Here is a 27,577-nt window from a genome sequence, read left to right on the forward strand (position 1 = left end):
TCAGCTTCAGATTTCATATGGGATGTTGATTTTAAGTCCCTTTTGTGCCCCGAGTAAGCGTATTGAAATTTATGCCCAGAAAGTTAAGAAAAATCAAAATCCAAGTGGGCATCAGTTCTTACAAAATCTAATTAAATTTAAATGCAAAATGGGAGAAATGGAAGTCAAATCCATAGAAAACCCTTGTTTAATGGAGCTAAAAAGTTTCTAAGAGGTCCGTAAATCCTGGAAAATACCAAAAGGTAGTTTTTTCATTTATCAAACCCCCAAGGTGGGTACACTGATGACACCCACTCACGGGATGCTACTGGCTTATCGCTCGTCTTATAGACAGCTTTAGGCTCGGACCAGGTATCAGTACTCTTTTTTGCAAAAGGTGTAAAAGGCCTCGCCCGTAAAGGTTTGAGATTCAGACTACAAAGCAATTAGATCAAACCAAAGGGGAAAAGAAAAATGATTTAATAATTGGAGAAGTGTGAATAATTATCTTGATATTTAGAAATAAACAAATACATTATTTATTTTTACAAAAAAAACAAAAAACATTAGTAGTGTGATAAACCCTCATCATAAAAAATTGTGCTGAGGTAAGCACTTTTAAAGAAGGAAGTAACCAGAAAATACAAAACTGAAAGTTTATATAAGAAAAAATATTGATATGTGATAAACTTCCTCGAAAAAAGAGCTTTTTTTGCATTGCTAGTTTCTATTTTTTTATGATAAGACAACAGAAACAATGACTCAGAGTTCGAAAAAGCTTTTTATTGACTGAAGTTGAGAATAAGGCAATACCTAATTCACATATTTCTGACCTCTATCAAAGCTGGTAATGTCTATATGATGAAATAATTGACGAGTTATTAAAGAATTATAAACAGGTAGAACTTATGCAGTAACAATTGTTATAAGCATATTACCCTTATAAAACAAAGCAGGAAAAATGTGCTGAGAAAGAGATATCTCTGTAAATATGGATGTAGCTAAAAATCTAGAAGTTAACAAATAAAAATATGATATAAAGGATACAAAAACAAAAATGAAAACCCTAAAATATTCAAGTATTAACACAATAGGAAAATATATCGGTCAATTAATACTTACAAGGTCGTAGGTATTATGTGAAAATATTACAATGCTTCAAAACTTGAGTCAAAAAGAGCACATTGGTGCAGAAAGGTCAACTCTTTTTTTAAAAAGGTCTAGGTTCTAGTCTTCTTCACGGTCACAATGAATCATGCAAAACGAGGACTGATTGTGTTCTTAAAATGATTTCATGTTGGTAAGACGCTAAAATTTTGAACTGACAAGAAATCCTAATCACTCATGAATCATTGCAAGGATTGTGAATTCATCATGCGTGAAGTTTGTTTCAGGGCGTTACAGTCATGTCAACTGTCATTGCAAGGATTGTGAATTAGATCGTCATCCAAAGAAAAATACCATTCCCAAGTGTTCAAAATAGAGAAAACAATGAACAAAATATAAGTTGTAGAGGAAAACAAATTTAACAGTGTAAACAGTATGGTAAATTAATAATCTCTATAAAAGGGTATTTTGTGGTATAAATAAAGAATAAAAATGATGGAAAGGCACTATGTAGCAACAGGTAACTTTTTTCAATATTCTTGATTCTGTATTTTAGTAAAATCTTGCAACATTCGACAGCATATCATTTGGAAGGTTTTGTTTTTAAATACGAGTGAAATCGTTTGCTTACTCATCAATTTTAATTCACAGGCTTTTTCACATTGGATTGACACGGATGTGGAGCAAGATTGGAAAAGAATAACATTTTTTTGCTTATATCAGCATAACATAACAAAAGCAAGACACTTATGTAAAAATAAAACCTTTAAGTTTGAGCTGAATTTGTTGCCGCCATTAATAGTTTGATTTACAATGATTTCATTGCAATCATAGAAAATTTTGTTTGTAGCCTGCTTTTTTTTGCAAATCATTTTACACAATGATCCATTTCAGCCATAAAACAAAAATGCCAACCCACTAAAAGTACTAGTTACAAAAAAACAGGTGCGTAAATTTTATTATAAAATCTAACTGTACCCAGAATAAAAGCTTCAATGATTTTTGCAATATAAGTGCAGCAAAATACCCATAATTGCACAAGTTAAGCTTGAAATTGATTCTTCTCTATCAGGAACTTTTTAAGCCCCCAAACTAGATCTATGGACGTTTGAATCAATAATATAATATTATGGTGGGTTCAGATTTTTAAAAAAAAGTTAGGAAAAAACATTTAAAATCTACAAATTTCAAGATATATAACTATTATTTACTATCTATGTATTTTTGGGAGTTTGGCTCTAGTAGATGGTGGTAAGACACGACGACAATGGGATATCATAATTAATTCAAATCAAATGCCTAAAACTGTGAGCACGTCTTTTCCAGAAATTGTGTATGTCACAATAAATAAATAGCTTTTCTATCCAACTAAAACCAGGGATCTGATCTGATTCTGAACTGAAAAGTGTTGTGACATCGATACAATTTTTTCTACCAACTAACTGATTCCTATTACCAAACCCAGCCGGCAGAAAACGTTATTTTGACGTCAATCTAACGTCCCTAACGTCTCTACAACGTTAGATAAACGTTGAAAAAACGTTGTGTGCCAACTGAGAAAAAGACCAGCCCATAGGTGGACGGCGGTTCTGTTCATTCCTTTATCATTCGCTACAGTAGTTAATAGTATCCAGATTTCGGTCGTTCAAAGGAAGTGTTTCTAGGCCTTGAATTGTTGTAGTGTCCATTCGGTATCTGCTCAGCCTCTGAAAAAATAACAGAATCGTAATGAAATGCTTCATAAAGCTACAATCAGTGCCGAAATATATTGTCAATTTTGGGTATTTTAACGTTTTTCAGAATTTAAAGCTCCGGCAAGAATTGCACCACTTTTTTCGCGTAAATTTTTCGATTCGAGAGGGGTTCAGTGGCTTCCAGGCTATGCTCTCAGCCATATTAGAACATTTTTGAGCTTTTAAATCTTAAATCTAAGTCAAAGTTAAAACTCTACTTTCCAACTGTAGTTTAACGCGCTTAAAAATCATTTGTGGTGTTTTACAGGGAAATCCCTTTTGTCTCAAATGTTTTGCCAACGATTGTAGGAAATGAAAACAATAGATACGAAAATTGTTATGAAATGAAAAGGGTTACAGACAGTATTAATCTGTTTGTAGGAAATAAATTTCTTTTTCATTTGACATTTTACAAACGAGTGTAAATTTTAACATGGTCATTATTTCAATTGTTAAATGGCAAAAACCGAAAGTTATCTTATAAAGTCTAAAATTTAGTTGGAACAATGTATAGCCTATAAGAAGAGGTACGTTTCCTCCCATAATGAAATTACGTAGCATGAGAAATCATGAGAAACCTAAAAGAGATTACCCATGTAACAACTGCAGTGGCACATATCATGAAGCAAAAGATAACCTACCTGTAACAAGAGGTTTAACAGGGCGTCGAATGAGAAGGGTGACGGTTTCTTTGCAATCACGTATGGTATTCACTGCCTGGTGGTGTGACATCACCTCCGCATTTTTACCGTCGATACTCAAGATTTCGTCACCAACCTAAGACGTAAAAGAAAAGACAGTTGCAGATTAATTTGAAAATTTTTAAAAAAAAAACGAACGAAAACGAACGAACGAACGAACGAACGAACGAACGAACGAACGAACGAACGAACGAACGAACGAACGAACGAACGAACGAACGAACGAACGAACGAACGAACGAACGAACGAACGAACGAACGAACGAACGAACGAACGAACGAATCGATACCTTAATTCTTCCATCTAGGAATGCAGCACCACCGTCAGCAATTCTTAACACAAACAAAGGCATCCCTTCTCCACCACGGATGCTGAAACCAAAACCACGTTCGCCTTTCCTCAAAACAACTTTCGTGCTTCCTCCTGAAACAAATAGGGAAATTTATGGTCTGAGAGAGTTAGATTACGTAATGATTTTCAACAAAAATATGACAACAAACTTACGTCAGCGAGGTTCAGACAGTCGAAATAATGAAATCTTACAATACAATTGTATATCCTCTAATGGGAAGAGAGGTACTATTTCTCTGTATTACTATTATTGAACAATGTTTAAATTTGGTCAAAATTCAGCGCACCATGGCAAAGCTTACCCCCAATATACTTTTAATTCACATTACATTTAGGAGATATTACTGCTCTCAGCCGTTCACTCGATATTTAAAAAACAGCCTGGCAAAAAAGAATGCCGAATAAGATTCCACAACTATCAATACCTGTTACAATTTCCTGTGTCTGTTCAACAGGTGCTGGCTTCACTACACGTCCATTGGGCGCACCCACACTACCGCCTTTCGGCATGGTGTTGCTTTGGAGGGCGCCTAGTGGGGCGGACTTCGGCCGCATGGGTTGACGTGATTCTCGATCACGAATATCTTGAAGGCGAGACTCATCCATATTCTAGAAAGCATTTAGAATAAATTAACAGAAGTTAAATTTTCAGTCTTTTACAAAAGAAGATTAACGGTTTATGAACAACTCAAAAGATATAAACTGAGTAGCTTATGTAAATCCGCTTCTCAATTTCTTGATTGGAATACCATTTAAGACTTGGTTGAAACTCTGCTTTGAATTATTATAAACAATTGTTGATTTTATACTTGTCGTTGTTTCCTGTATTCTTCAATGAGGTTTGCATCAGCCGTTTTGTTGTAACTGTTATAAGAGGGTTTATAGTTGCTCGGGACGACCGGCCGAGGAGGTGGTGGGCTGGCTAAGTCCTCTCCTGCATCGTGATTTTTGTTGTTCGTTAGACTTTTCAATGGTCCTTCGATTGTTAGTGTGACCTGGAAAAATGAATTTTAAAGTGGAAATTAGGACATGAAATGTTTATTAATAACTTCTACTGTTTAGCTGGCCTCAGCATCTAAATCTCAGGTACAAGTCTAACGTTTCTCTACGAAATTCCCCCTTAACACGTTCACTGCCAAGTCTTTTTCAGAAATCGAAAAATTGGACCTCTTAAAATTTTATCGAAAGTTTGATTTGTGGTCTGAGTTTTGCTTCAAACACATTCAAAGTGTATACCAATCGACGCAGAATTTCACGTAGATTCCAAAAAATGCAGTAAAAAAGCGAACTAAAGTTTCTGTATCAAAAGTTGGCTCTTTGAAGTACAATCGGCATTCTGATCCCTAAAAATACACTCATTTTCAATGACCATGCATCAGATTTCTTTCGCATCTCTTACTTTCCTTTCATACATAACCCAAAAATTTTAATCTTGCAAAAGAAATAAACCAGCACCAACGAGATTGTAAAAACTCATATACCATAGACTAACCTGTAGACCAGAGTTCTTGACCATCGACACGATTTCAGAATGATTGAGTTCTGATACGTCGTTTCCGTTGACCGATAAAAGACGGTCATCGACTTTCAGTTGTCCACATCTGTCGGCAGGACTTTCTGGGATGATGCGACCTAATAAGACAATCGTAGGTTGTCGAAATTTATACCGTATTCTATTACTTGGAATAAACGCCCCGGGTTTTTATTAAATTTTTGGATTTCATGAGGAGCGTTTATTCGAGGGGCGTTTAAAAGAAGTAATATGGTATTCAGTACGTTTATAATACTTCATTTCTTCAGCACATAATTGAAGATGACTCACGCAATATACTTTTTATTTGAGTTCAAGTAGAACAACTTCAGAATGAGAAAATTGATTCTTTCAAACAAATTGAGGGATATTTCAAAAATTACATATTTACACTCACCGATAACTGATCCTTTGGAAATCGGTGACGACATAATGACAAAACCGAAACCTTCATTCGCGTTCCGACTCAAAACAATCTCTTTCGACGACATGGCCGAAGGCTTGGGCGCGATGGGCGGTGGACAACTTTTCGGACGCCCAGACGTATTGATGCTTGATTCACTCTTGCTACGTAGACTGTCTGCTTGTTTGCTTCGATCAAACTCGCGATACGGTTTATTATTGCGCGCTCGTTGTGTATCTTCGATCCATTCTGCGACTTGCTTGTCCGAATTGATACTTTCTGTGTCCGATTTTCGACGTTCTCGGTTGTTGAGTAACGAGGATGTGATCTCCTTAGCAACAGGTTTCGTTTCAGCTGAAAGAAGGGAGGATGGAAACATTAGTTAGCTGCACAAATTGGAAAATGGATGTTGCACCATACTTATTTCTAAGAAAAATATTTCACTTTGTGCAAGAGTCATATAAGTCTTTAGATTTCTTAGTCTTTTATGGTAATCAGACAACTATAAGACCTGAAGGTTCCGTCTATAGTCTTAAGAAAAACCTTTCTGCCAAGCTTTTTTTAATTGTTGAGATATTCTGCTTTTAGCAAAGAAAACAATAGATATCAACGTAAGAACCTCAAATACCCCAATCCATACGACCATTCCTTTAAAGACCACCATAAAGACAACTCAACTGGAAATTGAATTCCAAAAACGAAGAAGAAGCATAACAAGGGAAAGACAAAAACAGGAAAAACGAAAAATATAAGTTGTAAAATGTTTTGTTGTATTTCTAAAATCATAACCATCAAATAAAGAAATCTGTAAGGCACATAGGTTCCCACTGGTTCTTTAATGACTGCTCAATCAGGGTGAAATGTCACAAAAACCATACAATTTTTACAATAAAGTTAAATTTGACAAGTATATATTATTTTCGTCTGACTTTCATTTCTGATACTCCCAACCTGTAATTGGCTTTCCACGAGAAAACATTTCTCAAATCATAATAAATTTCGAGCATGTCATATTGACCGTTTAAATTACATGATTGATTCAAGTTGGCATCGCTTTCACAGTCATGGAACCACCAGCCGGCACGCAATGTGACAGCGCAGTTGAAATCGGGATTTGGGTCCTGATCTTTATCATAGGTGCTGAATTTCATACCATTGTGCAACTCCATACCAAAACTTGACTTCCGGTCAACGACGTAAAGTTGGTAGCCCGTGCTCTCACGCCCTACATCAAAATTACCATACAACATACTGTATTCGGTTTGTCGTTTAGCAAATTTCATATCAATTCTGAGTTCCGATCCAGTAATAGCAGCTTGGGCTGTCAGGGTTGATATATGTTCATTTCCAAGCCAATGCTCCCGATGAAGTTGTCCAAAGCCGTTTTTATATTCTTCCCAAGAGCGATAGAAATTCTCCGAGCCATCCATACGGCGTTGAATGACCGTCCAACCGCCAGGAGCTGTTTCGTGGTCACAGAAAACTTGGATAATATTTAATTCAAATAATATAATCTGGTACAAACCGTTGGTTCTTTCGCCTTGGTCATAATGCTCTCGACAGTCCTTTCTGGCCGGTTTTGCGCGACAATCGCAGAAATACTTCTGATGCGTATTATAGTCTTCAACACATAGACACGATCCACATGGGTTTGATTTGATACCACAAATTCCGTTTCGTGCTTTGTCTTTTGATTGCAAAACCTTGATTTCTGCTTTTTCTTTCGCAAGTTCAGTTTGGAGTTGTTGAATCTGGGATTTCAGTAGACTGATATCGTCTGATATTACCAAGGTTGGCAGCAAAATTGCCAGGAATATAAGATGTGATTTCATGGTAAAGGTGAATCAAATCACTGAGGTTGGACGCAATCGATGTTTAAAATGGATTCAAAGTACACGCTTTCTGTCTTTTTTTTTGTGTGTCTACAGTTTCCTTGCGATTAATCATTAGCAGTGTCGTTGACTACCAAGCCAAGACTTCAAATTTCATTCTTTACTTTTCGGTTTTAATTAAGTTTGATGAATTTTTTAATATCGCAATCATTGATTTTATCAGATGTTCAGATGTTCAAATTTTCTTTGCGCAAGCGGCAAATCTTCTTTTGTAACGTTTATTAGACACTTTCCGACATGTGAGTAAACAAGGGTGGAAGGTAATAGTACAAGCCCTTGATTTAGATTGAATGAGGGATTTTTGAAATTGAGGAAAAGTAATTCCATTTTAAGGTGACTGAAGAGGTCGTGAAAACGAGGCTTTTAAGATTTTAAACTTTTGACTCGAAAAAGCTATAGAAAGAATAACAAGACGACTTAAAGTCGAAAATTTCGCATAATACTTGAACATCAACGACGAAGATGCGTGAAACGTGACTCCTGCAGCATTATGCATTTTGAATGAAGCGTTACACAAAATATACACAATGTATTGTACATACAGGTCATAGATACCATGTTTTTTTAATGAAAAATCTCAATCCATTAAAAAAAAGATTCCTTAAAAATGTGACTAAAGAATTCCATTCTATAAAGCGTAAACAATTTCAATTCAGAATAATTCAGAGAACTGCAATATACTTTGAGAAAAAATAATTTTAAATTTTTTTGAAAATGAAGAAGAAAAAATGAACTTTTCATAATTTGATGCCAGAACCCTCATTTTGTGCTTTGAAGGAACTTGTGATAAAGACCTCTTTCACTTGCGCAAAGTTTATATCTACTTCTCTCTATAAACAGTAGAATTTATCTAAAATTGAGAAAAATGGCTAGTCAGAAAAATCTGTTGTATACTATCTTCGCTTTCTGATATGAATGATGGCCCACCACCATCAAGATCAATGGACTTTTCCAGAAAGAAATTGAATATGGGGGGGTGAAGGATATAACATTTTTTGGAAACCCCCCCTGGACATTGTGACTTTTGATCCCCCGGACAGCAGGTCTAACCCCCCCCCCGCCCCGGACAAGCATCAGTTGATCCCATTGAGAGCAAGTTTACCCCCCCCCCAGGACAGGGCAAATTTTGTAGATTTTTCACTACCCCCCCCCTCCAGACACTATATCCTCCACCCCCATGTACAGACATTTTCTGGAAGAGCCCATTAACTTAGGCAAAAAGCAGTGCAGTAGTTGAACTCCAGCTTCTGGACTAGAAAATTGCAGGGTAAAAACTAGCCAACTTTAAGCTTTAAAGAAATAATACTCCTTGAGATTAACCTTTGACTCCTTTATAACTGCTTTAAACAAACCCTCCCCAATCTCTTGCCGTTCATCCCGTGAAAAATATATACTGTAGGGGAAAGATTCCAGAAAAGTAACAAGCAGACAAGAATCTTAGTGCGGAAATGGGAATCTTATACAAACAACGGTACCATGATTCAAAGTGAAAATCCTAATTAGCAAGAGGTGTATCAAGATCGGTGAAGTTTGATTGAAGCTTGATTAGTTTGATTGAAGCTTGATTAGTTTGATTTATTACCTTGTTGCCCATTCTTTTTACATTTCGACGGCTTAATAGCAGACGCCCACACTAAAGCTTAAAGAGCGAGCCAATATCTATCATCCCATTGGGAAGCTGGAACTTTTACTAACAAAACTCATCGAACACCAATCAAACTTCATCGGATAAAAAACTGTCATCATTAACGAGGGACCGCTGTACATTGTGCGGTGGTGTACGGTGGGGCTGGATCTAAATGTCCTTTGTACGGCGGTGAAAATAGGTTAATTTGAAATCTACTGTACTGTACACCCCACCTTACCCACCATAAATCACGGTACAATGACACTGTACGGCAGTGTCTAGGCAGGGTTGTTTCGATTATACAAAAATGATTGCTGAATTTCAATTCACGATTGACATGATTTCTAAGCAATACCGTGAGATCGGGTAACAACTTGCATCAGTGGAGGCTAACATGCATAGCCTTCAAATGAATGACCCGTTTGGTCATTAAAATACAAAGTTAAATCAAAACAAAAATGGTAGGCTAGAGCTGCAAGTGGAGTTCATTTGTTTTGAAATTTTGCTGCTTTGATGGGTCAGTCATTTGATGCCTATGCAATATATAAGTTAGCCTCCACTGATGCAAGTTACCCGACTTCACGGTACTTGCTAAAACTGACTGCTTGTCACAACTGGTTTCACTATTAACACATAACTATCTGGTGAAAAAAGGAAAAAGATCATACCTGTGCTGTTTGTAGTTTTGGAGAAGAAGAGAAGAGAGGGTTAATAATGTTGTTGTTTCTTGTGGAAAATTAACTCCTACTTACTGAGCATGATCAATTTGTTGGTGCATTCACTAACTACACAAACATAAAATACTTAGTAGTAAACAAATATTAAACCTCTTTAAACACTCTACAAAGGACCAGAAAACATGATTAAAATTTATACAGCAGCAGCAAGTTTCAAAAGCACAAAAGCATGTGCATTAATAATCAAGCAGCCATTTAAAAAGTTCTCACGATGAATGTTTACAAAAACTTGGTTACTTCGCCTAGCGTATTTTATTTATTAAGAAAAGCCCTGTTTTTATCACTTTTTATCTTTGTGAGTGAGTCCACCTTTAGAATATTGCCCGTAGTACGCCCGCAGCCAAACGCCCACGCCATAATTTGCGCCCCAAAAAATGTCTCGCCACATACATACATACACGGAAGGCTATCGTAATACTTTCGCTAAGCGAAATTAATAATATATTTTTGCTTTAGAATCAGCAAAATTCAAAGTTCTTATACACTGTATTGTATGTACTGTATGTAAAGTTCTTTTTTAAAAATTTTGAATTTTTCTCATTTTTGCGATTAAAGTGCTCGGAAATATATTTTCATTAAATGAAAGCTAGTTTAAAATTCGAGCAATGGTTGAGGAATGAAAAGCAAAATTGAAATGAGTAAACGCTTTATCAAAGAGAAATAATGTACGTATTAGTAGGAGGGGTGCAAACTTTAGGATCCATAGCATGCATTCGTGGGATGCAACAGCATGTGATTGGTTCGAAAGTTGATAGGATTTTGAAATATGCATATGACATTTTAGAATGAATATCAAAAGAAATATAACGAGATCTTCTCGAATATAGGCTGATAATAATTTTTACTTAGTAGAGGAATAGAAAAGCATGAAGAATAATAAGCGAGAAGTAAATCAGGTGTAAGACATACCTGGTGTTGTCGTTGTCGTTGTCGCCGTTGTTGTTGTGTCGTCTTGTCGCCTCACTCTTAACGTCACTTTGCCTTTGGAACCTGCCGTTTGCATTAACGTGATAACACGTTTATGACTTGCATCCACAACGTTGGTTCCATCAACGGCTAAGATGATGTCACCTTTACGTAGACGTCCGTCATTTTGAGCTTCACCGTTTGGCACGATGGTGTCAATGGCCACCTGATGAGAGCCGAAAAAAAAATTTTAGAGGGACGAGGGCGAGGGACGTATATACACGCTCTGAAAAGATCATTTACCATACTGGGCACTTGTGGTCATAACTCCTGACTATTTAAGATTTAACACAAAAGTTGCACTGCATTTTATAACGGGGAAAAGGGCTCTAAAGTGAAAACCACGGTTGATACGTTGCTCTTGTTGCTCTGACCAGATATCCACTCAGAAGGTTCAGTTTTTACGAAAAAAGTCTCGAAAAATGCTCTGCAGTGGCACGGTACGACAGTAAAAAAACCCTAGTTTGATCTTTACTGACATACTACTATCATACATAGAGACTTCATAACTCTATTATGAGACGGCATTTATACCTGCGTTTTTTCTTCCTGACCACCAATAATACGGAAGCCGAAACCGCCAGCTCCTCTGTTCAATGTGATCACGTGATCAGTGAAGCCAGCACCTGATACAGTGCTTCCATCTGTATCCCTGTGAAAAAGAGAGAAGTTAAAGTGGATTCTCACTTATTTGAATCTTAAGCTGGGAGAAAACCATCAAACATGGTTCTTCAAACATTTGAACTTTCTTGTTGAATGGTTTATGCACGTGGCATTTTCCAAGGTTGTCTCAAACATTTATTTTGTTGCATTACAACGGCTTCTTTCTTCTGTTTAAGCTGGGAGCAAACCAAATCACGCATTCGAAGCACTGACCTTTATATAACCCTGGACAAAGCTTCTCAATCCCAGCCAAGCAAAATCTTTGATCGGAGTTTTTTGAAAATTGGTACCCTAATGTCGGCACTACTCGATAGCGGTGTATTTGCATCGAGAGCGCTAGGTCTACTTTTCTTCAAATTCTTTTGATGATGTAGCGGCGTTAGACGTTAATTTTTAACATTGCAATGGCTTCTCCTTGGGTACCAATTCTAAAAAAACTCCAATCAAAGATGGCAGATATTGTTTGGTCCAGGGTTATATAAAGGTCAGTGATTCGAAGTCATATTCAAGGTTCGATTAGCAATGCAATGTCTTCCTTCTAGGGAAACCCCAAGTTGAATGCAACGACTACTGGCATTACAAGTTGTTTAATCAATCCTGATGGACACTAATTAGAGTAATTCCCTTAAGAGTCCTTTCCATATGCTAGTAAAAAGAGTTCACACTTAAAGCAAATGGACGATTTAACAAAGAAATACAAACCTTGAATGTGATTGTACAGCGCGTTTCAGCGATTTATAGCCATCTCCTGCGTTCGATACTTGAGGGTGAGAACGCGCCTCATAAGTGGTATTACTATTTGCATTATCACTTGTTTCTCCATTGGTAGCGATAATACCCATACTTGAGCTACTCCTAACTCCAACTGGCTTCACTATAGCTGGTTGTTGACTGAACTGTAACTGGTCGTCGAAATTCGGCATTGATTTTGGCCTTGGTGGATGGTTTTTACGTCCAGCTAAGGGTCCTGGCATGGTTTTGACGACAGTAAGAATACCAGAACGTTGGACTTGGAAATTGGTGGGTTGACCTTTGGGACATGCTTTGAGCGTTTCCACGACTTCAGCATGGTCCAGATTGTGGACGACTGTGCTGTTGATGCGAATGATGACGTCACCTGGAATAATGAAAAGACAAAATACGTACGTAAGAACAAAATGTGGTCTAGAAGTCAATTAAAGGCTTTTTGAGGTTTTTTGATCCAATGTTGGATAAGATTTTACTTAACTAAACTCGGCGTCATAAAAATATTACAGTTAGTTCTCACTAAAACTGACTAAAATGAAACTGGGTGGGACGTCCAATTTGTTCGAATAAGAGTATTCAGAGAGTATTTAAAACGAAGGTTTCTCATGAAAGGAACTGAGAATTATTTTGAATCAGAAGAGTTCAGTGTTTTGGCCTGACGTAATAGGACTGACGTAATAGCTCGGCAGCTGAGGGAGGTCGTCTAAGGCAGTCGTAGAGGAACGTGCAAACATATATCATCATATAGCACTTTGTCTGAAGTTTCCGAATCTACTTGTGTTTGGTGTCCGAAATTTTCTTGTAGATGTCTATTTTACGGACCAGAACCAGAATTTTTTTTATGTCAATTGTGTTTAAGGAGTTGCCATAAAGCCATTATGGTAATAACCGGGAGGGCTATACATTGTCAATTGTGTTTACTAAATTTGATCTAACTACTACAAAAAGGCAAAGATTGAGTTCGTTACGATTTCAAAAGAGCAGTAATTTGAACATAAAAGATTGAAGTCTTCGACTTTTGGGAGAGAGTATTTTAAGTGAAATCATTACGAACTTGTGATGATTAAAAGAGAACCAAGCAATTAAGCTGATAAAATGTACCTTGTGATAAACCTTCGCATCGGTTCCGATCGATTATTTCCTTGACACGTTGTCCGTAAGGGGAATCGGCAATCGTGAAGCCGAAGCCATTGGGTCCCCGGACCACGGACACCACTTTGTATTGTGGTGGCCCACTTCTGAAAGCAACTGGCGTCGTAGCTAAAATGAATCATAAATATATGAAAGATTTTCAGAAAACAGAAGAAAAAACATTGGAAGAAAAAGACAAAAAACGTATATGGATAGTAAGAGGAAGCCCTATGATTAAACACTCAGTGCCGTAGGAAGCGTTTTCATATTGTGGGGGCTGAAGTTTAGTGACACCACCGCGAGGGCCAACCATGGTTTGGCCCGAGGGGAAAATTTTGAAAATTTGAGCTCTAGATTGCTTGAAAATGCACTCAATTTTGACAATTATGACAAATTAAAAAAGAAAAACTTTGCTTGCCCCCCAGTTGCTACAGCACTGAACACTGTCTCAAAAAAGTTATCACCATTACGAGAACAACTTACGAGCTCAAGGTTTGATTTCGACTCAGTGCTGCAATTCACTAAAACCATACCATGTAAGTAGGGTTTGTGTACCATTAACCTGCTAGGATTGGTTATCTTAATCTTCACAAAGAAAAAGTCAAACCAAAAAAAAATCAACAGCGAATTATAAAAAAATGCCCAATTGTCTGATTACCTCCTAATCGATTGTCTCTTTTGATGCTTTCACCATCCGAATTATACCCATTCGATTTGTTATCAGAGCTTTGTTTGGGCATTGTATTCGAATTGTTAGAAGGTCCAAGACTGTTCGATGAAGGTGATCGAGATATAGAGTCACCATTGATGACTTTGTAAGTTCCTACTTTCTTGACAGCTGGGTCAGCAGGATCAAATGGTAGAGGGTAACCACGGACTAAATCCAATTCAACCATTTCACCGACCTATAATATAGATAGAAAAATGACATTTTCTTATGCTGTAAAACTCTTTTATGTGTGCGGGGATGTTGTAGGGAATAGTAATTCGAGACGGCAATGTCAAGTCGAGATCAGTTCTAGAATAACTTCTTTTTCTTGATCAAGAGTCAATCATCAATAAAATCATCAATAAAATTATCAATGAAAATGGTACTTATTACCCACAGTACATAATAGAAATGAAGATATTGAAGATTTGAAAAACTTTGTACTCGTTCACTTGGGATTCTATTTTTTTGTATAAAACCTCATCAATTTAAAAAGGAAAAATATCTATACGCGACAAAATCGAGTCTTAAATCACACTTACCCTTGTTTGTTGAAGGAACCTGATAATATCAGCGTGTGACCAACTCAACACGTTACGACCATTCAATCTCATGATAATATCACCCGTTCTCAGTCGACCATCAGTGTCCGCTGCCCCTCCCCGTACGATGTTATTCACTTGGAGGACTTCTCCGGGTTGTTCACCACCGACGATAGTGAAGCCGAACCCCTTGGCGCCTTTCCTCATACTGACGCGAAACGTCTCTCCTTGAAGTGTTCGAGCATCGATGGTTAAACTTTTACGAGCTGCAGCTTGGCTATCCACTCTGTAGAAAGACGAAAGATTTGTGAAGGCTAGAGACAATTTACAACACTTTTTAAAGCAGTAATTTAGGCATGGTTTTCTTGACACTTTTGCCCCCTTTTGTGGATGTAAATACAAAGAACTTTTTCCTGCACTGATCTACATATTCCCGTGCGAGACAATCTCTGTTCGACAAGCTTCAAACCTTAGGTATTGCTTTTCACCTATTTAGTCCTTCTAATTTCTGTCGGCTTCTATTATATGGCAATGGAAGCTTAACTTCGAATTTAAACCGATCAATTCTTATGTTTGTCCACGTTATTATTTTCCTTTTCACCAAGCCATTTCTCAAAGATCATCTTCGATTGTGCATTCATCAAAAAATGTGCTTAGGGCCTAGATAGATTTTTCGAATCAAAAGAGTGTCCAAAAAATAAAATTTCTGATCAATTCTCATGAACCAACGCAATGTTAAATTCAAAAACGTGATAGTAGAATACTACTAAGACAATTTTTCAACCAAATTTGAATTCATTCATAATAGGACCAGGCGCGTACCTATCAGTTTGATCTTGACTGACACTTCGACTTCCTTGGCTATTCTTCCGACGGTGATAAACTTCAGGTTTTTCGTATTGTGTACGTCGATTGATGTGACTGAAAAAGAAAGGGGATTTTTCTCAAACTCCTCGAATTTAGAAATAATTTATCTGTATGCGCACTCTCGCTAGTTCGAACTTCTATTATTCGAATCTTTTTATGATTCGATCTAATTTTCAGCCCCCGTCAAGAAGAAACTTTCTTAAATGCTTTCTATAATTCCAATCTCTCTGTAGTTCGAACAAATTAGATTCTTCGTTAGAGTTCGAATTAGCGAGAGTCAACTGTAAGTTCAATATTCCGATTCATAATTCATAAGTTAGTTTTAGCACAACTTACTCGATGTAATAGGTACCATATTTTGGATCGGTAACTTTCTCCCAACCAGGAGGTAAATCTAAATAAAATTCAATAGAAAGAAAGAGCGATTAAAGTCTATACGCAAACGTGTGCAAAGTTGCGGGATATACTTCCGGCCTACAAAACTTTCTATGCAGTAACTCAATGTGAAAAATAATTGAAATCAGGATGCTTCAAAGTTCCACTGTACTAAAAATAAAGTTTTATTTAGCACTAAAAGTTCATTATCTTCTTCTTTATTTTTCATCTTCATTATTTAAAATTCTTTGAATTATTCTTCTTAAATATTATAGTGCTCTGAAATATCTTTTCAACGGTATATATAATATGTTAGAACTGAAACTTTTGTTGAAAAAATAGCAAGCAAAATAACGATTAGTTTACGCTTAAAGCGAATGGGCTTAAATACTTACTCCTGAAGAAACTTTATTTGGCCGATTGTCAAAATCAATCAACTCTGCGCACTACAAACAGGAATTCTTTTAAAAGGTGTTTAAAATAAGTATGTTATAAAGTATACCGTTGTCTTCATCTTGTTTTAATGTGTTGGTTGTCGGTAAACGTGAGGTGGATAAGGCTTTGCTCATTTTACGTGGATCGTCCCATTGAGTACGTCCCGAGTTGTGACTGAAAGGGTTACAACGACAAAGAATGGTTTAGTACTTTAATTAACAAACAGAAATTTGGAGATATTATCGAGGTTTCGAAATTTCCAAACAGGACCTATCTAAAAAGATTGTAGTTTATTCGACACAGCTTTTAAAAAATTCATCATACAATTTGCATCAATCTCTCCTTTTCAAGGTTTTTATAAAGGAATTCGTTAAAAACTTGGTCGCTGTTAAAAGTTTCAAATTTCAAATTTCATTGAGCTCAATTTCAAGGTTCTAAAGCTTTCCATACACACCATATTACGATGACTGCGGTCGCAGACTACATTTTAAGTCTCTTGCAGCAAGACAAAGTATACTTACTCCACAAAATACTGTTCACCATCCCTAGTAAAAGCAACTTCCCAATTATTGGGTAACGGTTCTAAGTCTTCTTTTTTGACTTCCTTCTTTTTCCTATAAAGAAAATCCATAGTTTGGTTTAAAAACAATTGAGCCATGTATGTAAAATAAAAGCAAACAGAAAACATCTACCAGCATCTACCAAACAGTTTACTTGGTAATTGGTTGCAAGGTCCCTTTGCGCAGAGATATTTTGTTGAAAACCAGGCTCTCCGTACCTCCTGGACTGGAACTTTCACGCCACTATTTTTGACATCAAAAAAAAGAAATCTCAAAAGAAACTAATTTTCAAGCTAAAAACAAAGACATGTTGCTTTTATGCTTACCATGCTTGATTCCAAAAAAATTGTAAAACTTACGCTTTTGGCCTTCTGATAGTGCCAGTTCCCGGTGTCATTGGAGTTTTAGGTGGTTTTGGCGTCCCATAATAATTTGATTCGTAGAAACCACTTTCCAACAGCTTGCCAGATTTCTCTAATTCTAAGTATTCATTGACAGTCAAGAATTCGTAATCAACACCTGGCACTTCTCCTGGACGTGGTTTCCTTGTTGTGCCTGTAGACCAATATGAAATGTTTTAAAATCTCACTGTTAAACCTTTCGATCATTGGCCCATTCAAGAGGTTTAGTGTATATTAGAGGTTATGCTCTTTATGAACTTGATAACGTTGTCAGTGGGCATCATTGAATGTCGTAGCCCCCATGGCCAAGATACAAGATAGAATTTGAGTAGGAGAATTTTGACCAAAGAAAGCCAGATGAGGTATCAACTTGATAACTCTATCATGTCTATATCAATGAATGAAAAACAGACAAAACCCTAATACTCAAACCTAAAAAAAAACATTGAGATTTAGAATATAACAGTTTTTAAATAGTCCACATCCCAGAATCAATCAAAGATAGAAAAAAAAAACATTGATAAAAACCAATAATAAATTCAATGATACCACTCACATGGGACAGTTCTCATGTATAAATTATCGCGTATAGTTTGTTGTAATTCATGGTCGACGGATCCACGTTGAAATCGTGTGCCAAGATATTTCCTTAAATCTCTTGTGATACCTAGAGCTGTAAAAATAAAACAAGAACAAATGATATTTTTCAATTTTAGAGATGCAAAACGCGCCAATATTAATTATATTTTAGCCATAAAATCATCGATCTTTAAAAATTAAAGAGCGAGTTATGATGGAAAGTTATTGCAGTGAGGTAAATACTTACTCATTTCCTTCAATATTCAAAATAGGAAATTTTAAATGCTCGCTCAAAATCACTTGAAATTGATACAAAGTGTTTCATGCTATGTAATCGTCAGGCAAATAGGTTGCAGTTCTTTTTGCAACTAAACCCCTTATTACAATTTATTAATTTGACTTAAATCTTTAAACAAATTGAATAAAATCAAAATGCAAAAACGTTGGTTGGTTCTAAATTTGCCACATTAAAACAGTAGAGAGAGGAAAAAAAGGTTAACTTTCAAAAATATTTTCTTTTAAAATCATTGAAGTACTTTTGATGAAAAGCAAGGTTCGGTTGACATTTTTGTTTCTTTTTATTTTCAAATAGGGATTTGTATAGAAAGACTCTAAAATATACTTATAACCCGGGGGGGGGGCACTGGGTTTGCGGACTGACGGTATGTGCGGGCCAAAAATTGGCTTTTGAAATTGCACCCTTACAGTGCAGCAAAAATCAGTGAAAATCATACCATTAGAGTGCATTTTCCCCCAAATTTTCGATCCCTTTCGTGCAAAAAATGGTCAAAATTCTAGCATTTTTGGTCAAAATATCTAGATTTTTCAAGAATTTTCTGAAATTTCTACCCTTACAGTGCATCTCTAGTTTTTCCAACCCTTACAGTGCATTTTAAACATATTGGAAAAGGTACCCTTAGGACCCGCACATACCCGTCGGTCCTTTTGCCCAGCTGCCCCCCCCCCCCGCGGGACTTATAATCATTAGAATCAAATGAAGATGCACATTAAGATATGTGCAAGCCATATCAAAGAAAATTCTGGATTGTTTTTCTAGTATGCATGCAAGGAAAATGTCGAGATCAATTGAAATATTAAAACTTTGTGGATCTGTTCATGTTATATGTATAACGTAAAAGGCATAACATAAAAAAATGAAATGCTGGCAATATTTCAGGATGGTTCAAGGATTACATACAAACCAATTAACTTCTCTCGCCTCATAAGCACAAATGGGGAGTTGGAGTAATGATTATTTTTAAATACTTTGAGATAAGTGATATAAATCTTTTGGTATATGATTATAACGACTTGAACATAAAAACAAAATGCTTGCTTATAGTTATTCAAAACAAACAACTTAAAATTAGTTAAGTGCTGTTGTTAAATACCGATTACAACGCAACGTCATTGATGAACTTTTAAGTGTTTTTGTCTACTTGTAAAAGTTAATTACTCAGTGAGTTGTTAACGAGTTGTTTAGTATGCCCTGACTTACAAAATTAAGAAATAAATCGAAAACTTTGGAAAGTGTTCAAAGTAAAGGACAAGTTGTCAGAGTCTGAAGGCCCCACACAATGAAAATTTAAAATTGGGTCATGTTTTTTATTTATTTATCGAAACAAGTAAAGTACACATGTACATACACTACAAACATATATTACAAAACACTACTTAAACATAAATATAGTCCCTCCCCCACTAGAAACTAACGTTATATTCAGTAGCGGCCTGGCTTAATTTTCTTGGTGGTGCAAACTATGAAATTGGCGCTCCTGGTATTTTTGTCCTTGTTTGCGCCCTCCATCATTAGGTAGAAATATTAAACTGTAAGAGTAGTGACTGGTTGAAAGTAACGCCCCTAATCTTAGAAATGGAAATTTTATACCTAGTAAGTCGATTTAGTCTATATTTTTGCTTTCTAAAACTGTTATCAGAAAAATTACCTGATAATCTTAAAACTTTAGCGCCGCTGGTCTTACTTTACTTTCCATTAAAGATCATGGCTGAAAGAGCCCCCAAAAATGCAGAAGTTGGGAAGAAGGGTTCGTTCTAATTTTGGCGCTGCAGGCAAATATTTTTGGTGTAAGAAAGGTCAAACAGCTTAAAAGATCTTCTAAAACGGAGAAAGTTAGTCAGTATAAGACCACAAAAACCACAGCGAGAATCAACAAGTTTTGATCATTTTGGCAATCTTTCATTTTAGGGGTGAGCATTTGTAACTAGGGGAAAGTGAGCAATAAATTTGTTCGAGTTTGCTAAATAATGTTAAATTTCTCTTCTTGCAACAAAACTTAGATGTCGAATGAAACAACAGCCGCCATCTTGGATATCCATCAAAACTGACTTTCGTATCCGTCAAAGAAACATTTCCAGCGGTCGCAGAAGAGCACTCTCATACGCCCAATTCATAAGGGCGACACATTCTCTTTAACCCCTGGTGGATACACAACACTTCTCTTACTTCTGATTCAATATTGATAGAAGTTTTGAAAAATTCAAGAGAAAGGATGCAAGAGGTTAAATTAAAGCGCCGCATGCGAAAGAAATTAACATTGTACTCATAGAAGGCGCTATAAACGTGCCGAAGGGCGCCAAATTGCCTAGTTAAACATCGACAAAATTTTGGCGCCCCCTTGAAAAGCTCTTTTGGCGCCCCTCTCAGATCTTTCTGGGTGGTGCACTGCACACCCTGCACCCCCTGCCAGGCCGCCACTGGTTATATTGCCAGAGGTACTAGATTGGGTCATATATGCAGAAATGAAAATGAGAGGGATACCCTTAAGAGTGTCCATACCATCAATTATACAACCTGACTAAACTGATAATAACTAGCTTTTCTTTTTCCAGAAAATGCTGATTCTTGAGCAGCCCCAAGAGTCGTCTCGTTAGAACATTCTACTCTATGGTTTATACTATATAACTTATAATATAATAAAGAGTTGACACAATATCTTTGTTTCAAACTCAGAGTTTCATGGTGCTCAGGCACCAATCTTCAGTGAAAATTAAAGATTGTGAAAAAAGTGAAGATTGGTGCCTGAGCACCATGAAACTCTGAGTTTGAAACAAAGATATTGTGTCAACTCATTATTATAGTAACGCTCTATTTACTTATCGAGCACTCTACGAGGAGAAGATAAACACCCTCTATGACTTATAATATATTATAATTAGTTCAGGATCCCAAGCTTTTATTTTGATTTTGATTATCATAAAATTCAAAGCACAAGCTTTATTAAGAGTATCCCTTAAAAACCAGAAAGAATTTGACTTACCGGCAACAACAGATGTGATATTCAGCTGTGCAGGGCTGTCTCTGATAAGTGTGATGGCATCTGTCTGTGTATAGCCAGCCACATGCGTGCCATTGATCTGTAGGATAATTTCACCAGGAGAAAGACTGCCATTTCTGTATATAACTTTATCTAAGGAGAAAGGTTTAAAATTTCTCCTTACACTAGATAAGAAGTTAGTTTATGGAAACCATGTAATATTCGTAAGCTAATAACCCTTATTCTTTATAAAGCCCTTAATTTTAATAAAGCAAGGAATCTGGTAACTCTGAAAAAAACATTAATACGCCAAAGCTTGAATAGTGTCCTTAGTCAACCAAAAATTTAAATAGGACCCTCCCCTTGGATTCTAGAACATGAGTTTTTAAATAAACCACTGACCAATATAATATCAAAACAAGTGTATCAAATATTTGAAAAAACAATAATACAAACCTGTTAGGATATCCCCTATAACAACAAACTGGCCATATTCAGAACCTCCCTCGATACAAAGATTGAAACTACCGTTTGATCCACGTTGAACAACGACTTGATTTACATTTGTAGACCAATGCTTTGTTGGCATTGTGTTAGTAATACTTTCTCTTTATTTATCTTTAGCTTAAAAATATCAATAATAATAATATAAAACATCAACAAAATTTGTACAATATTCTTCAAAATTGACTTTCTTCAAACTTTTTGACTATCTCAGACATCCCTATAACCATTTGATTTCTGTGCCCAGGAAAAAATGAGTGAATCACCCATGTGGGTTGTCCCTTGGAAAGTGAATGATTCTCTCACCTGAATGAATTTTTGCATGTTCCAAGGTGAAAAATGCACTTTTCCCACCCTGGTGATTTATTCAATTCTTCCTGTGTTGATAATAATATAATAACATTGTTAGCTTGAAAATAACGGTTTTTGGGTCGGACAAGGAGCATTTTGGGTCAGCCATTGACTGATGTCTGATTTCTTTTGTTTTAAAAGCACGTGGTTGGAGATCTGTTAAATGATGTCCTTGAAAAAATAGTAGGCAAAACAAGGATATTTATTATAATTACCTGAGAATTTCTTCAAAACTGTTCAAATATATATTATATGATCTGAGAACATGGGAAAGAGCACCTCCAAGACTTCATTAAATACATTAAGAATTTCCATTCCTCTATCTAATTTAATCTCTGACTTCTCTCAACTTTTTACATGCCCAAATTATTAAGGTAGTGATAGACTTGTATGTCAAACCTACTGATGCCCATCAGTATTTGAAGCATCCTCCTGCCACGCATTTCAGTCAAAAAAGACATGGCCAGGAACCGCGCTTAAAAATAACATCTGTTCAGAACAATCTTTTCTGAAGTGCCTCAGAGATGCTACTAGCTAAAAAAACAAGGTAGTGACAAACTAGTCTGTCAAGAAATTTTGAAGACTAGAGAACCAATACGAGATGAACCAAAGAGAGCATTATGCTATTATCATCCTGCCTTTGCCAACATTGAGAAAGCCTTGTAAGAAATGGATGAACTGCTCACAGCAACGAATGAAGAACATTGCATGGTGTTTTCTGACGTGCCTATCAAGGCTTGAAATAACTATTTCAAGTGGGTCGGACAAAATGTCCGATCAGGGTTGCTTTGGCTTGAATATTATGATGTTTGGGTCAGACATGAAGCTATTTGGGTCAGACAATGTCCGATGTCCGACTGTTATTTCGAGCCCTGGCATATTGCTGGCAAAAGCCTCAAAGAGTCTGGAGGAGAAGGCAGGGGGTCAATCTAAAGCATGTCAGAAGACATGTTGTTTGATTGTCCTTCTAACACTAAAGCAAAATCTTTTAGGAGCTCAATAATATCTGAGTAGTACGGAATTAGGTGACATTTGAACTGTGATTCTGAACATGTTGTCTACCTAGTGACATAATAATTATAAATCTTATTTCCAGAAATGCTTGTTCAGGTGAAACAGCTTTCCAAATGTCATTTAACTCTCATTTTTGTCAGAAGGGTCAGCAGTGGTATGGAAGACTGGGAATATTTCAAATTTGACAAATATAATTTCAAAAGTTGGTCCCTTGCTGAACAAAACCACTGCTACTTCACACAGCAATCAAAGATTATTGAAGAAAAGGAAATTGTTAAGGACTTAGGAGTGATGATTTCAAATGACACAAACTACAAAGAACATATCAATAGAGTGATCAAAATAGCCACACAGCTGGTGGGTTGGATCATGCAAACTTTTGAATCCAGGGATAAGAAGTTATGGTCATATTGTAGAAATCACTTGACATCTTCCACCTTGATTATTGCACCCAATTATGGAATCCACATGAAATAGGAATTATTCAATCAATTGAACTAATTCAAATGTCTTTCACCAGACTAATCAGTGGTCTAAAAAATATGAACTATGGAAAAGACTGACAACACTGAAGATGTACTCGGTACAATGGTGCAGGAAAAGGTACTCTTCTGTGCTTAATTGTAGGGGGCTGGAATAAGCAAGGGTTGGTATTCTGGGAGAAAATCCATAAAATGGAGGGGGGGTCAATATTAAGTGATTTTGAGATGATTTTCCCTAAAAAGTGCTAAAAACCCTAGGAAAATGAAAGTTTTGGCACTTTTCCAGTCTTTTTCGAGAAAATCTCATAAAAGGAGAATAGTTATTAAGCACAAAAGAGTAAATCATCATCTATACATGGCGGATTGGAGGTGGAAACTGAAAGAAAATGGTGAAAAATATTTCATGGTACACAGGTCCTAGACATACAGGGGAGAAAGATCAATATCCCATTGATTAAGTGAAGCACCTTACAAAGTCGAATATATAACTCCAACCGAATGGAGGGTCCCATAATACTGTTTAATTACTTACCATCTACCAAAAGCAATTAGAAATCTTACTACCCTGCAATAAGGGTGCCTTCAAATGTCAACTTGATAAATTCCTGACGAGTCTCTCGTTTTAGGTTACACTGGCCTGAGGAGAGCTGAATCAAACACAGTGGCAGTCATCAGTGAGATATGGGGTCTAAATATTGAAAAAAATCCACTTCAAATAACCTTCAAGTGTGAGAGTTAGATAACACCTACAAATCCCTTCTCGTAACATTACGACCCGAGGCATAGACCCTTTGCTATTCAGGATGACATGTTGAATAATAAAAAACTCCAGCATTAAAACCATAACACATTAATGCATAATTATTATAAGCGTGCCAGGCCATACTTTATAAAAGCAGGACAGCGTCCGTTGGTGGCCAAAAAGGGCACTTTTTCTTTTGTTTTTCTGCTGAAAGGGCTGTATTTATCAAAATTTAACTGATTTCAGGAGGGGCAGCGTCCGATGACCGGACGCTAAAAGGGCATGAAAAATGGCCTGCGTGCATTAATTCTTACTCATCATTGTTCTAAAGCTGGAGTTTTAAATCAATATGACATCCTAGATAGGAAAAGGTCTATGGCCTGCGCTTTTTTGATCCACTTGGCAATTTTGAACTTTAAAAAGTCCCAAACATGACCTGAACTTGGCCAACACCATGTCTGGGGTGTGTTCCGGTAAGGTTTTTAAAGGCAAAAATCTCAAATTTTAATGCCTGAACATGGCCAGAACATTTGATGTGAATGATTTGAAAATAATGTTTAATTAACAATTATAATTTTGAGATTGGACCTTTTGATTTGTCAACAGCGATTTACAAACTTTGAAAACCCCATAATTTGCTATCAATCACCATTGAAGGTAAAGGTAACTTCTTTGATCTTTGATTATGTTCTTTTGTTTACAGCAATTTTTTTACAAAATCGCACAGAAAGATGGACTGCAAATTTGTTGAGGAGCATTTTCTATTGTTGAGGAGTATTTTCCATTGTTGAGTAGCCTCTGGAAACTATTATATGTGAATTCATAGTTCGGACCCCCCTTTCTTAAGGGAGGATGACACCTTTTGAAAAAATTAAAAAAGAGGATCAGAAATTTTCATGAAAAAGGGTGGGGACTATCATATATATTGTAGATTATTTTCAAGCACTGTTCAGGGTTTCGAATTATACCTTCGCTTTATGCGAAGTGAATTTTAGATTTTGCAACCCAAAAAGATTTTCCAAACTTAAAAATGCAAAGTTAAAAAATTACAAGAAAAAACTTTTTGCTACTTTTCCACATTTTCTTCCAAACAACATCGCAAAATACTAAAAATGCTTTGCAAACATAAAGATTACGGCAAGCAGTTGGTTGTTTAATAAGATAAAAATGGGAATTATTGCTTTTTTTGACAATTATTACCGAAAACGGCAATTTTTTTAACAATGAAATGCTGAATCAGCAGAAAAATAAAAAGTATGTAAATAGAAATTGCTGTTTTTTGCAATTATTGCCGTTTTTGGAAAGAAAAGTTGATTTTATTGTTGAGCACGTGGTATTTGACACCATCGTGATAAGTAGGCCCACTGTCAGTATAGACTTAAACTTGTATATCAAGATTATGGGATTTCGAGTACGGGCTGATTTTACTTTCGTTTTGAGTGGTTTCATTTTTGTTTTCAAGCCAACATCTTAGCAACGGGGTGCTCGCCCATAGTTACAGGGGTTTGTGCAAAAAACTAATAGAAAATTTTCCAAATCCCCCATTTCGATTAATGCAATGAAAAATAAAACTTTTCTATGTTTCACTTTTTTGCACCTATTCTTCAAAATGAAAATATTTAAGATTTTGAGTTCTTCTTTTATTCAATGAATTTTTACGGCACTTTGTTGACACTTCATTTCCCACTTTCTTCAGTAAATTGAAGATGAGTAAAAACCTAAGCCACGGATCACGGATTGAAACAAATATATGAAGGGTGGGATTTTACAGCCGCCCGCCGTGCAAGGCACTGAAAGGCCACGGGTGCCAAAAAGAAGGGCCGTTTGAAATGCAGCAACCTCATTGGTGGAAATTTGATAAACCGCTGCGAAGGAGCGCTGGGAAGCAATCAGAAGAAGAGACCACTTTTGTTTTTGTAGCAGATTTCTATAAAAACTTCTCTCAGGGATTATTTGTCAATGTACATGTACACATGTGTTGTGTCAACTTGTCAGCATTGTATTGTTGTAAAGGAAAAGATAAAAGAGGTAAAACTAGCCTAGTTTCTAATCCTGATTTCTTCCTTTCTCACTTCAAACATTGATGTTCCACTGCCAGAGAAGTTTCTTCCCTCTTCTGTTTGGTAAATTTCGCTTTTTTTTCGAGTAGTGTTTTCGGTATATGACTTTTGCACAGTCTAGTTCCCAGACCCGCATAAGTTATGATGCGGGAAAAAAGCCCCAAACTTTTAAACATAGCATCTCCAGTATTTTACTATACCGGCCTATATTTTCAATGCCGCTTTATCTTCAATGCTGTGAAAAAGAGAAGCGCAAGGATGTTTAAAATACCGATAAAAAAACAAGTATTGAGAGGAAAATCCTTTCAGCCAATTTCTTTCTGATTTCGTCCACAAACTCCACTGAAAGCATATGATTTCACTTGCTTTCACCTTTGCGCGCAAATTCGCAGCTTTAAAAGTACAGTTTTGAACTAGCTTTGATAAAAAACTCTTTTTTACTGGCCAGCGCGCTGCCTTTTCCTTCGAAATGTTACGACTTCATCCCGTCATTTTAACTTTCGTTTTGATTAACAATATTAATGCGGGTATGAACAAACTCAATGTTGGTGCACAAATAGACAAAAATTCAACAATGACAGGTAGGAAGGCGATGGCGGACAAGATTGGAGGAAATTGTGTTTTCGAAGATGTAAAAGTTGGATTTGAAAGATTTTGGCCGATAAGAGCAAGGGGGGAGGGGGTCTGAAGCTTATCGACCCAATGCCGATAAAAAATTCGAAAGTTTTTTGTCGAAGACCCCTTGCTTTCGATTGATGTTCGATTGCGTTCGATCCTTGATTCATTGACCCCCGGATTGTTCATCGCATAATTTCTACGGGAAATCGAAAATAATTTCATTCGGCTTGTGATGTTTGATTGAGAGCTTGGATGTTGGGAAGCTGCAAGAATAAAGCCAGACGATCTCAATCGAACGGAATCGACGATCGAACCAGTCGAACAACAATCGAACCAATCGAATATTACCCAGAATTTTGACGTTCGATTGAGATTCGATTGAGTTTGACAATCGAATTTCAATCGGTCGATTGCGTTCGATTTGGTTTGATTGGTTCGATCGTCGATTCCGTTCGATTGAGATCGTCTGGAATATGAAGCTAAGGGTAGGGTGG

The 27,577-nt window shown here is 36.5% G+C and overlaps 2 protein-coding genes across 2 annotated transcripts; both read right to left on the reverse strand.

Annotated features, from left to right (window-relative positions):
• Positions 1-480: 480 nt before the first annotated feature.
• Positions 481-21,936, reverse strand: LOC136800114 (membrane-associated guanylate kinase, WW and PDZ domain-containing protein 2-like). The gene is made up of 21 exons (XM_067056728.1): positions 21,769-21,936; positions 21,316-21,465; positions 18,015-18,131; positions 17,417-17,612; positions 17,019-17,111; positions 16,565-16,671; positions 16,024-16,081; positions 15,643-15,741; positions 14,821-15,106; positions 14,228-14,474; positions 13,540-13,698; positions 12,394-12,808; positions 11,563-11,680; positions 10,972-11,194; positions 5,801-6,160; positions 5,365-5,504; positions 4,682-4,867; positions 4,298-4,481; positions 3,811-3,944; positions 3,461-3,596; positions 481-2,792 (listed from the first exon to the last, which is right to left on the reverse strand). The coding sequence occupies exons 1-21, from the start codon at positions 21,899-21,901 to the stop codon at positions 2,707-2,709; spliced, it is 3,627 nt and encodes a 1,208-aa protein (XP_066912829.1). The 5' UTR covers positions 21,902-21,936; the 3' UTR covers positions 481-2,706.
• Positions 6,603-7,765, reverse strand: LOC136800164 (ficolin-1-like). The gene has a single exon (XM_067056781.1). It carries the CDS (start codon positions 7,636-7,638, stop codon positions 6,721-6,723), a length of 918 nt encoding a protein of 305 aa, XP_066912882.1. The 5' UTR covers positions 7,639-7,765; the 3' UTR covers positions 6,603-6,720.
• Positions 21,937-27,577: the final 5,641 nt, after the last annotated feature.

Source organism: Clytia hemisphaerica, unplaced genomic scaffold (genome assembly GCF_902728285.1).
Source record: "Clytia hemisphaerica strain Z4C2 unplaced genomic scaffold, Clytia hemisphaerica genome assembly, whole genome shotgun sequence".
Classification (NCBI taxonomy): domain Eukaryota; kingdom Metazoa; phylum Cnidaria; class Hydrozoa; order Leptothecata; family Clytiidae; genus Clytia; species Clytia hemisphaerica.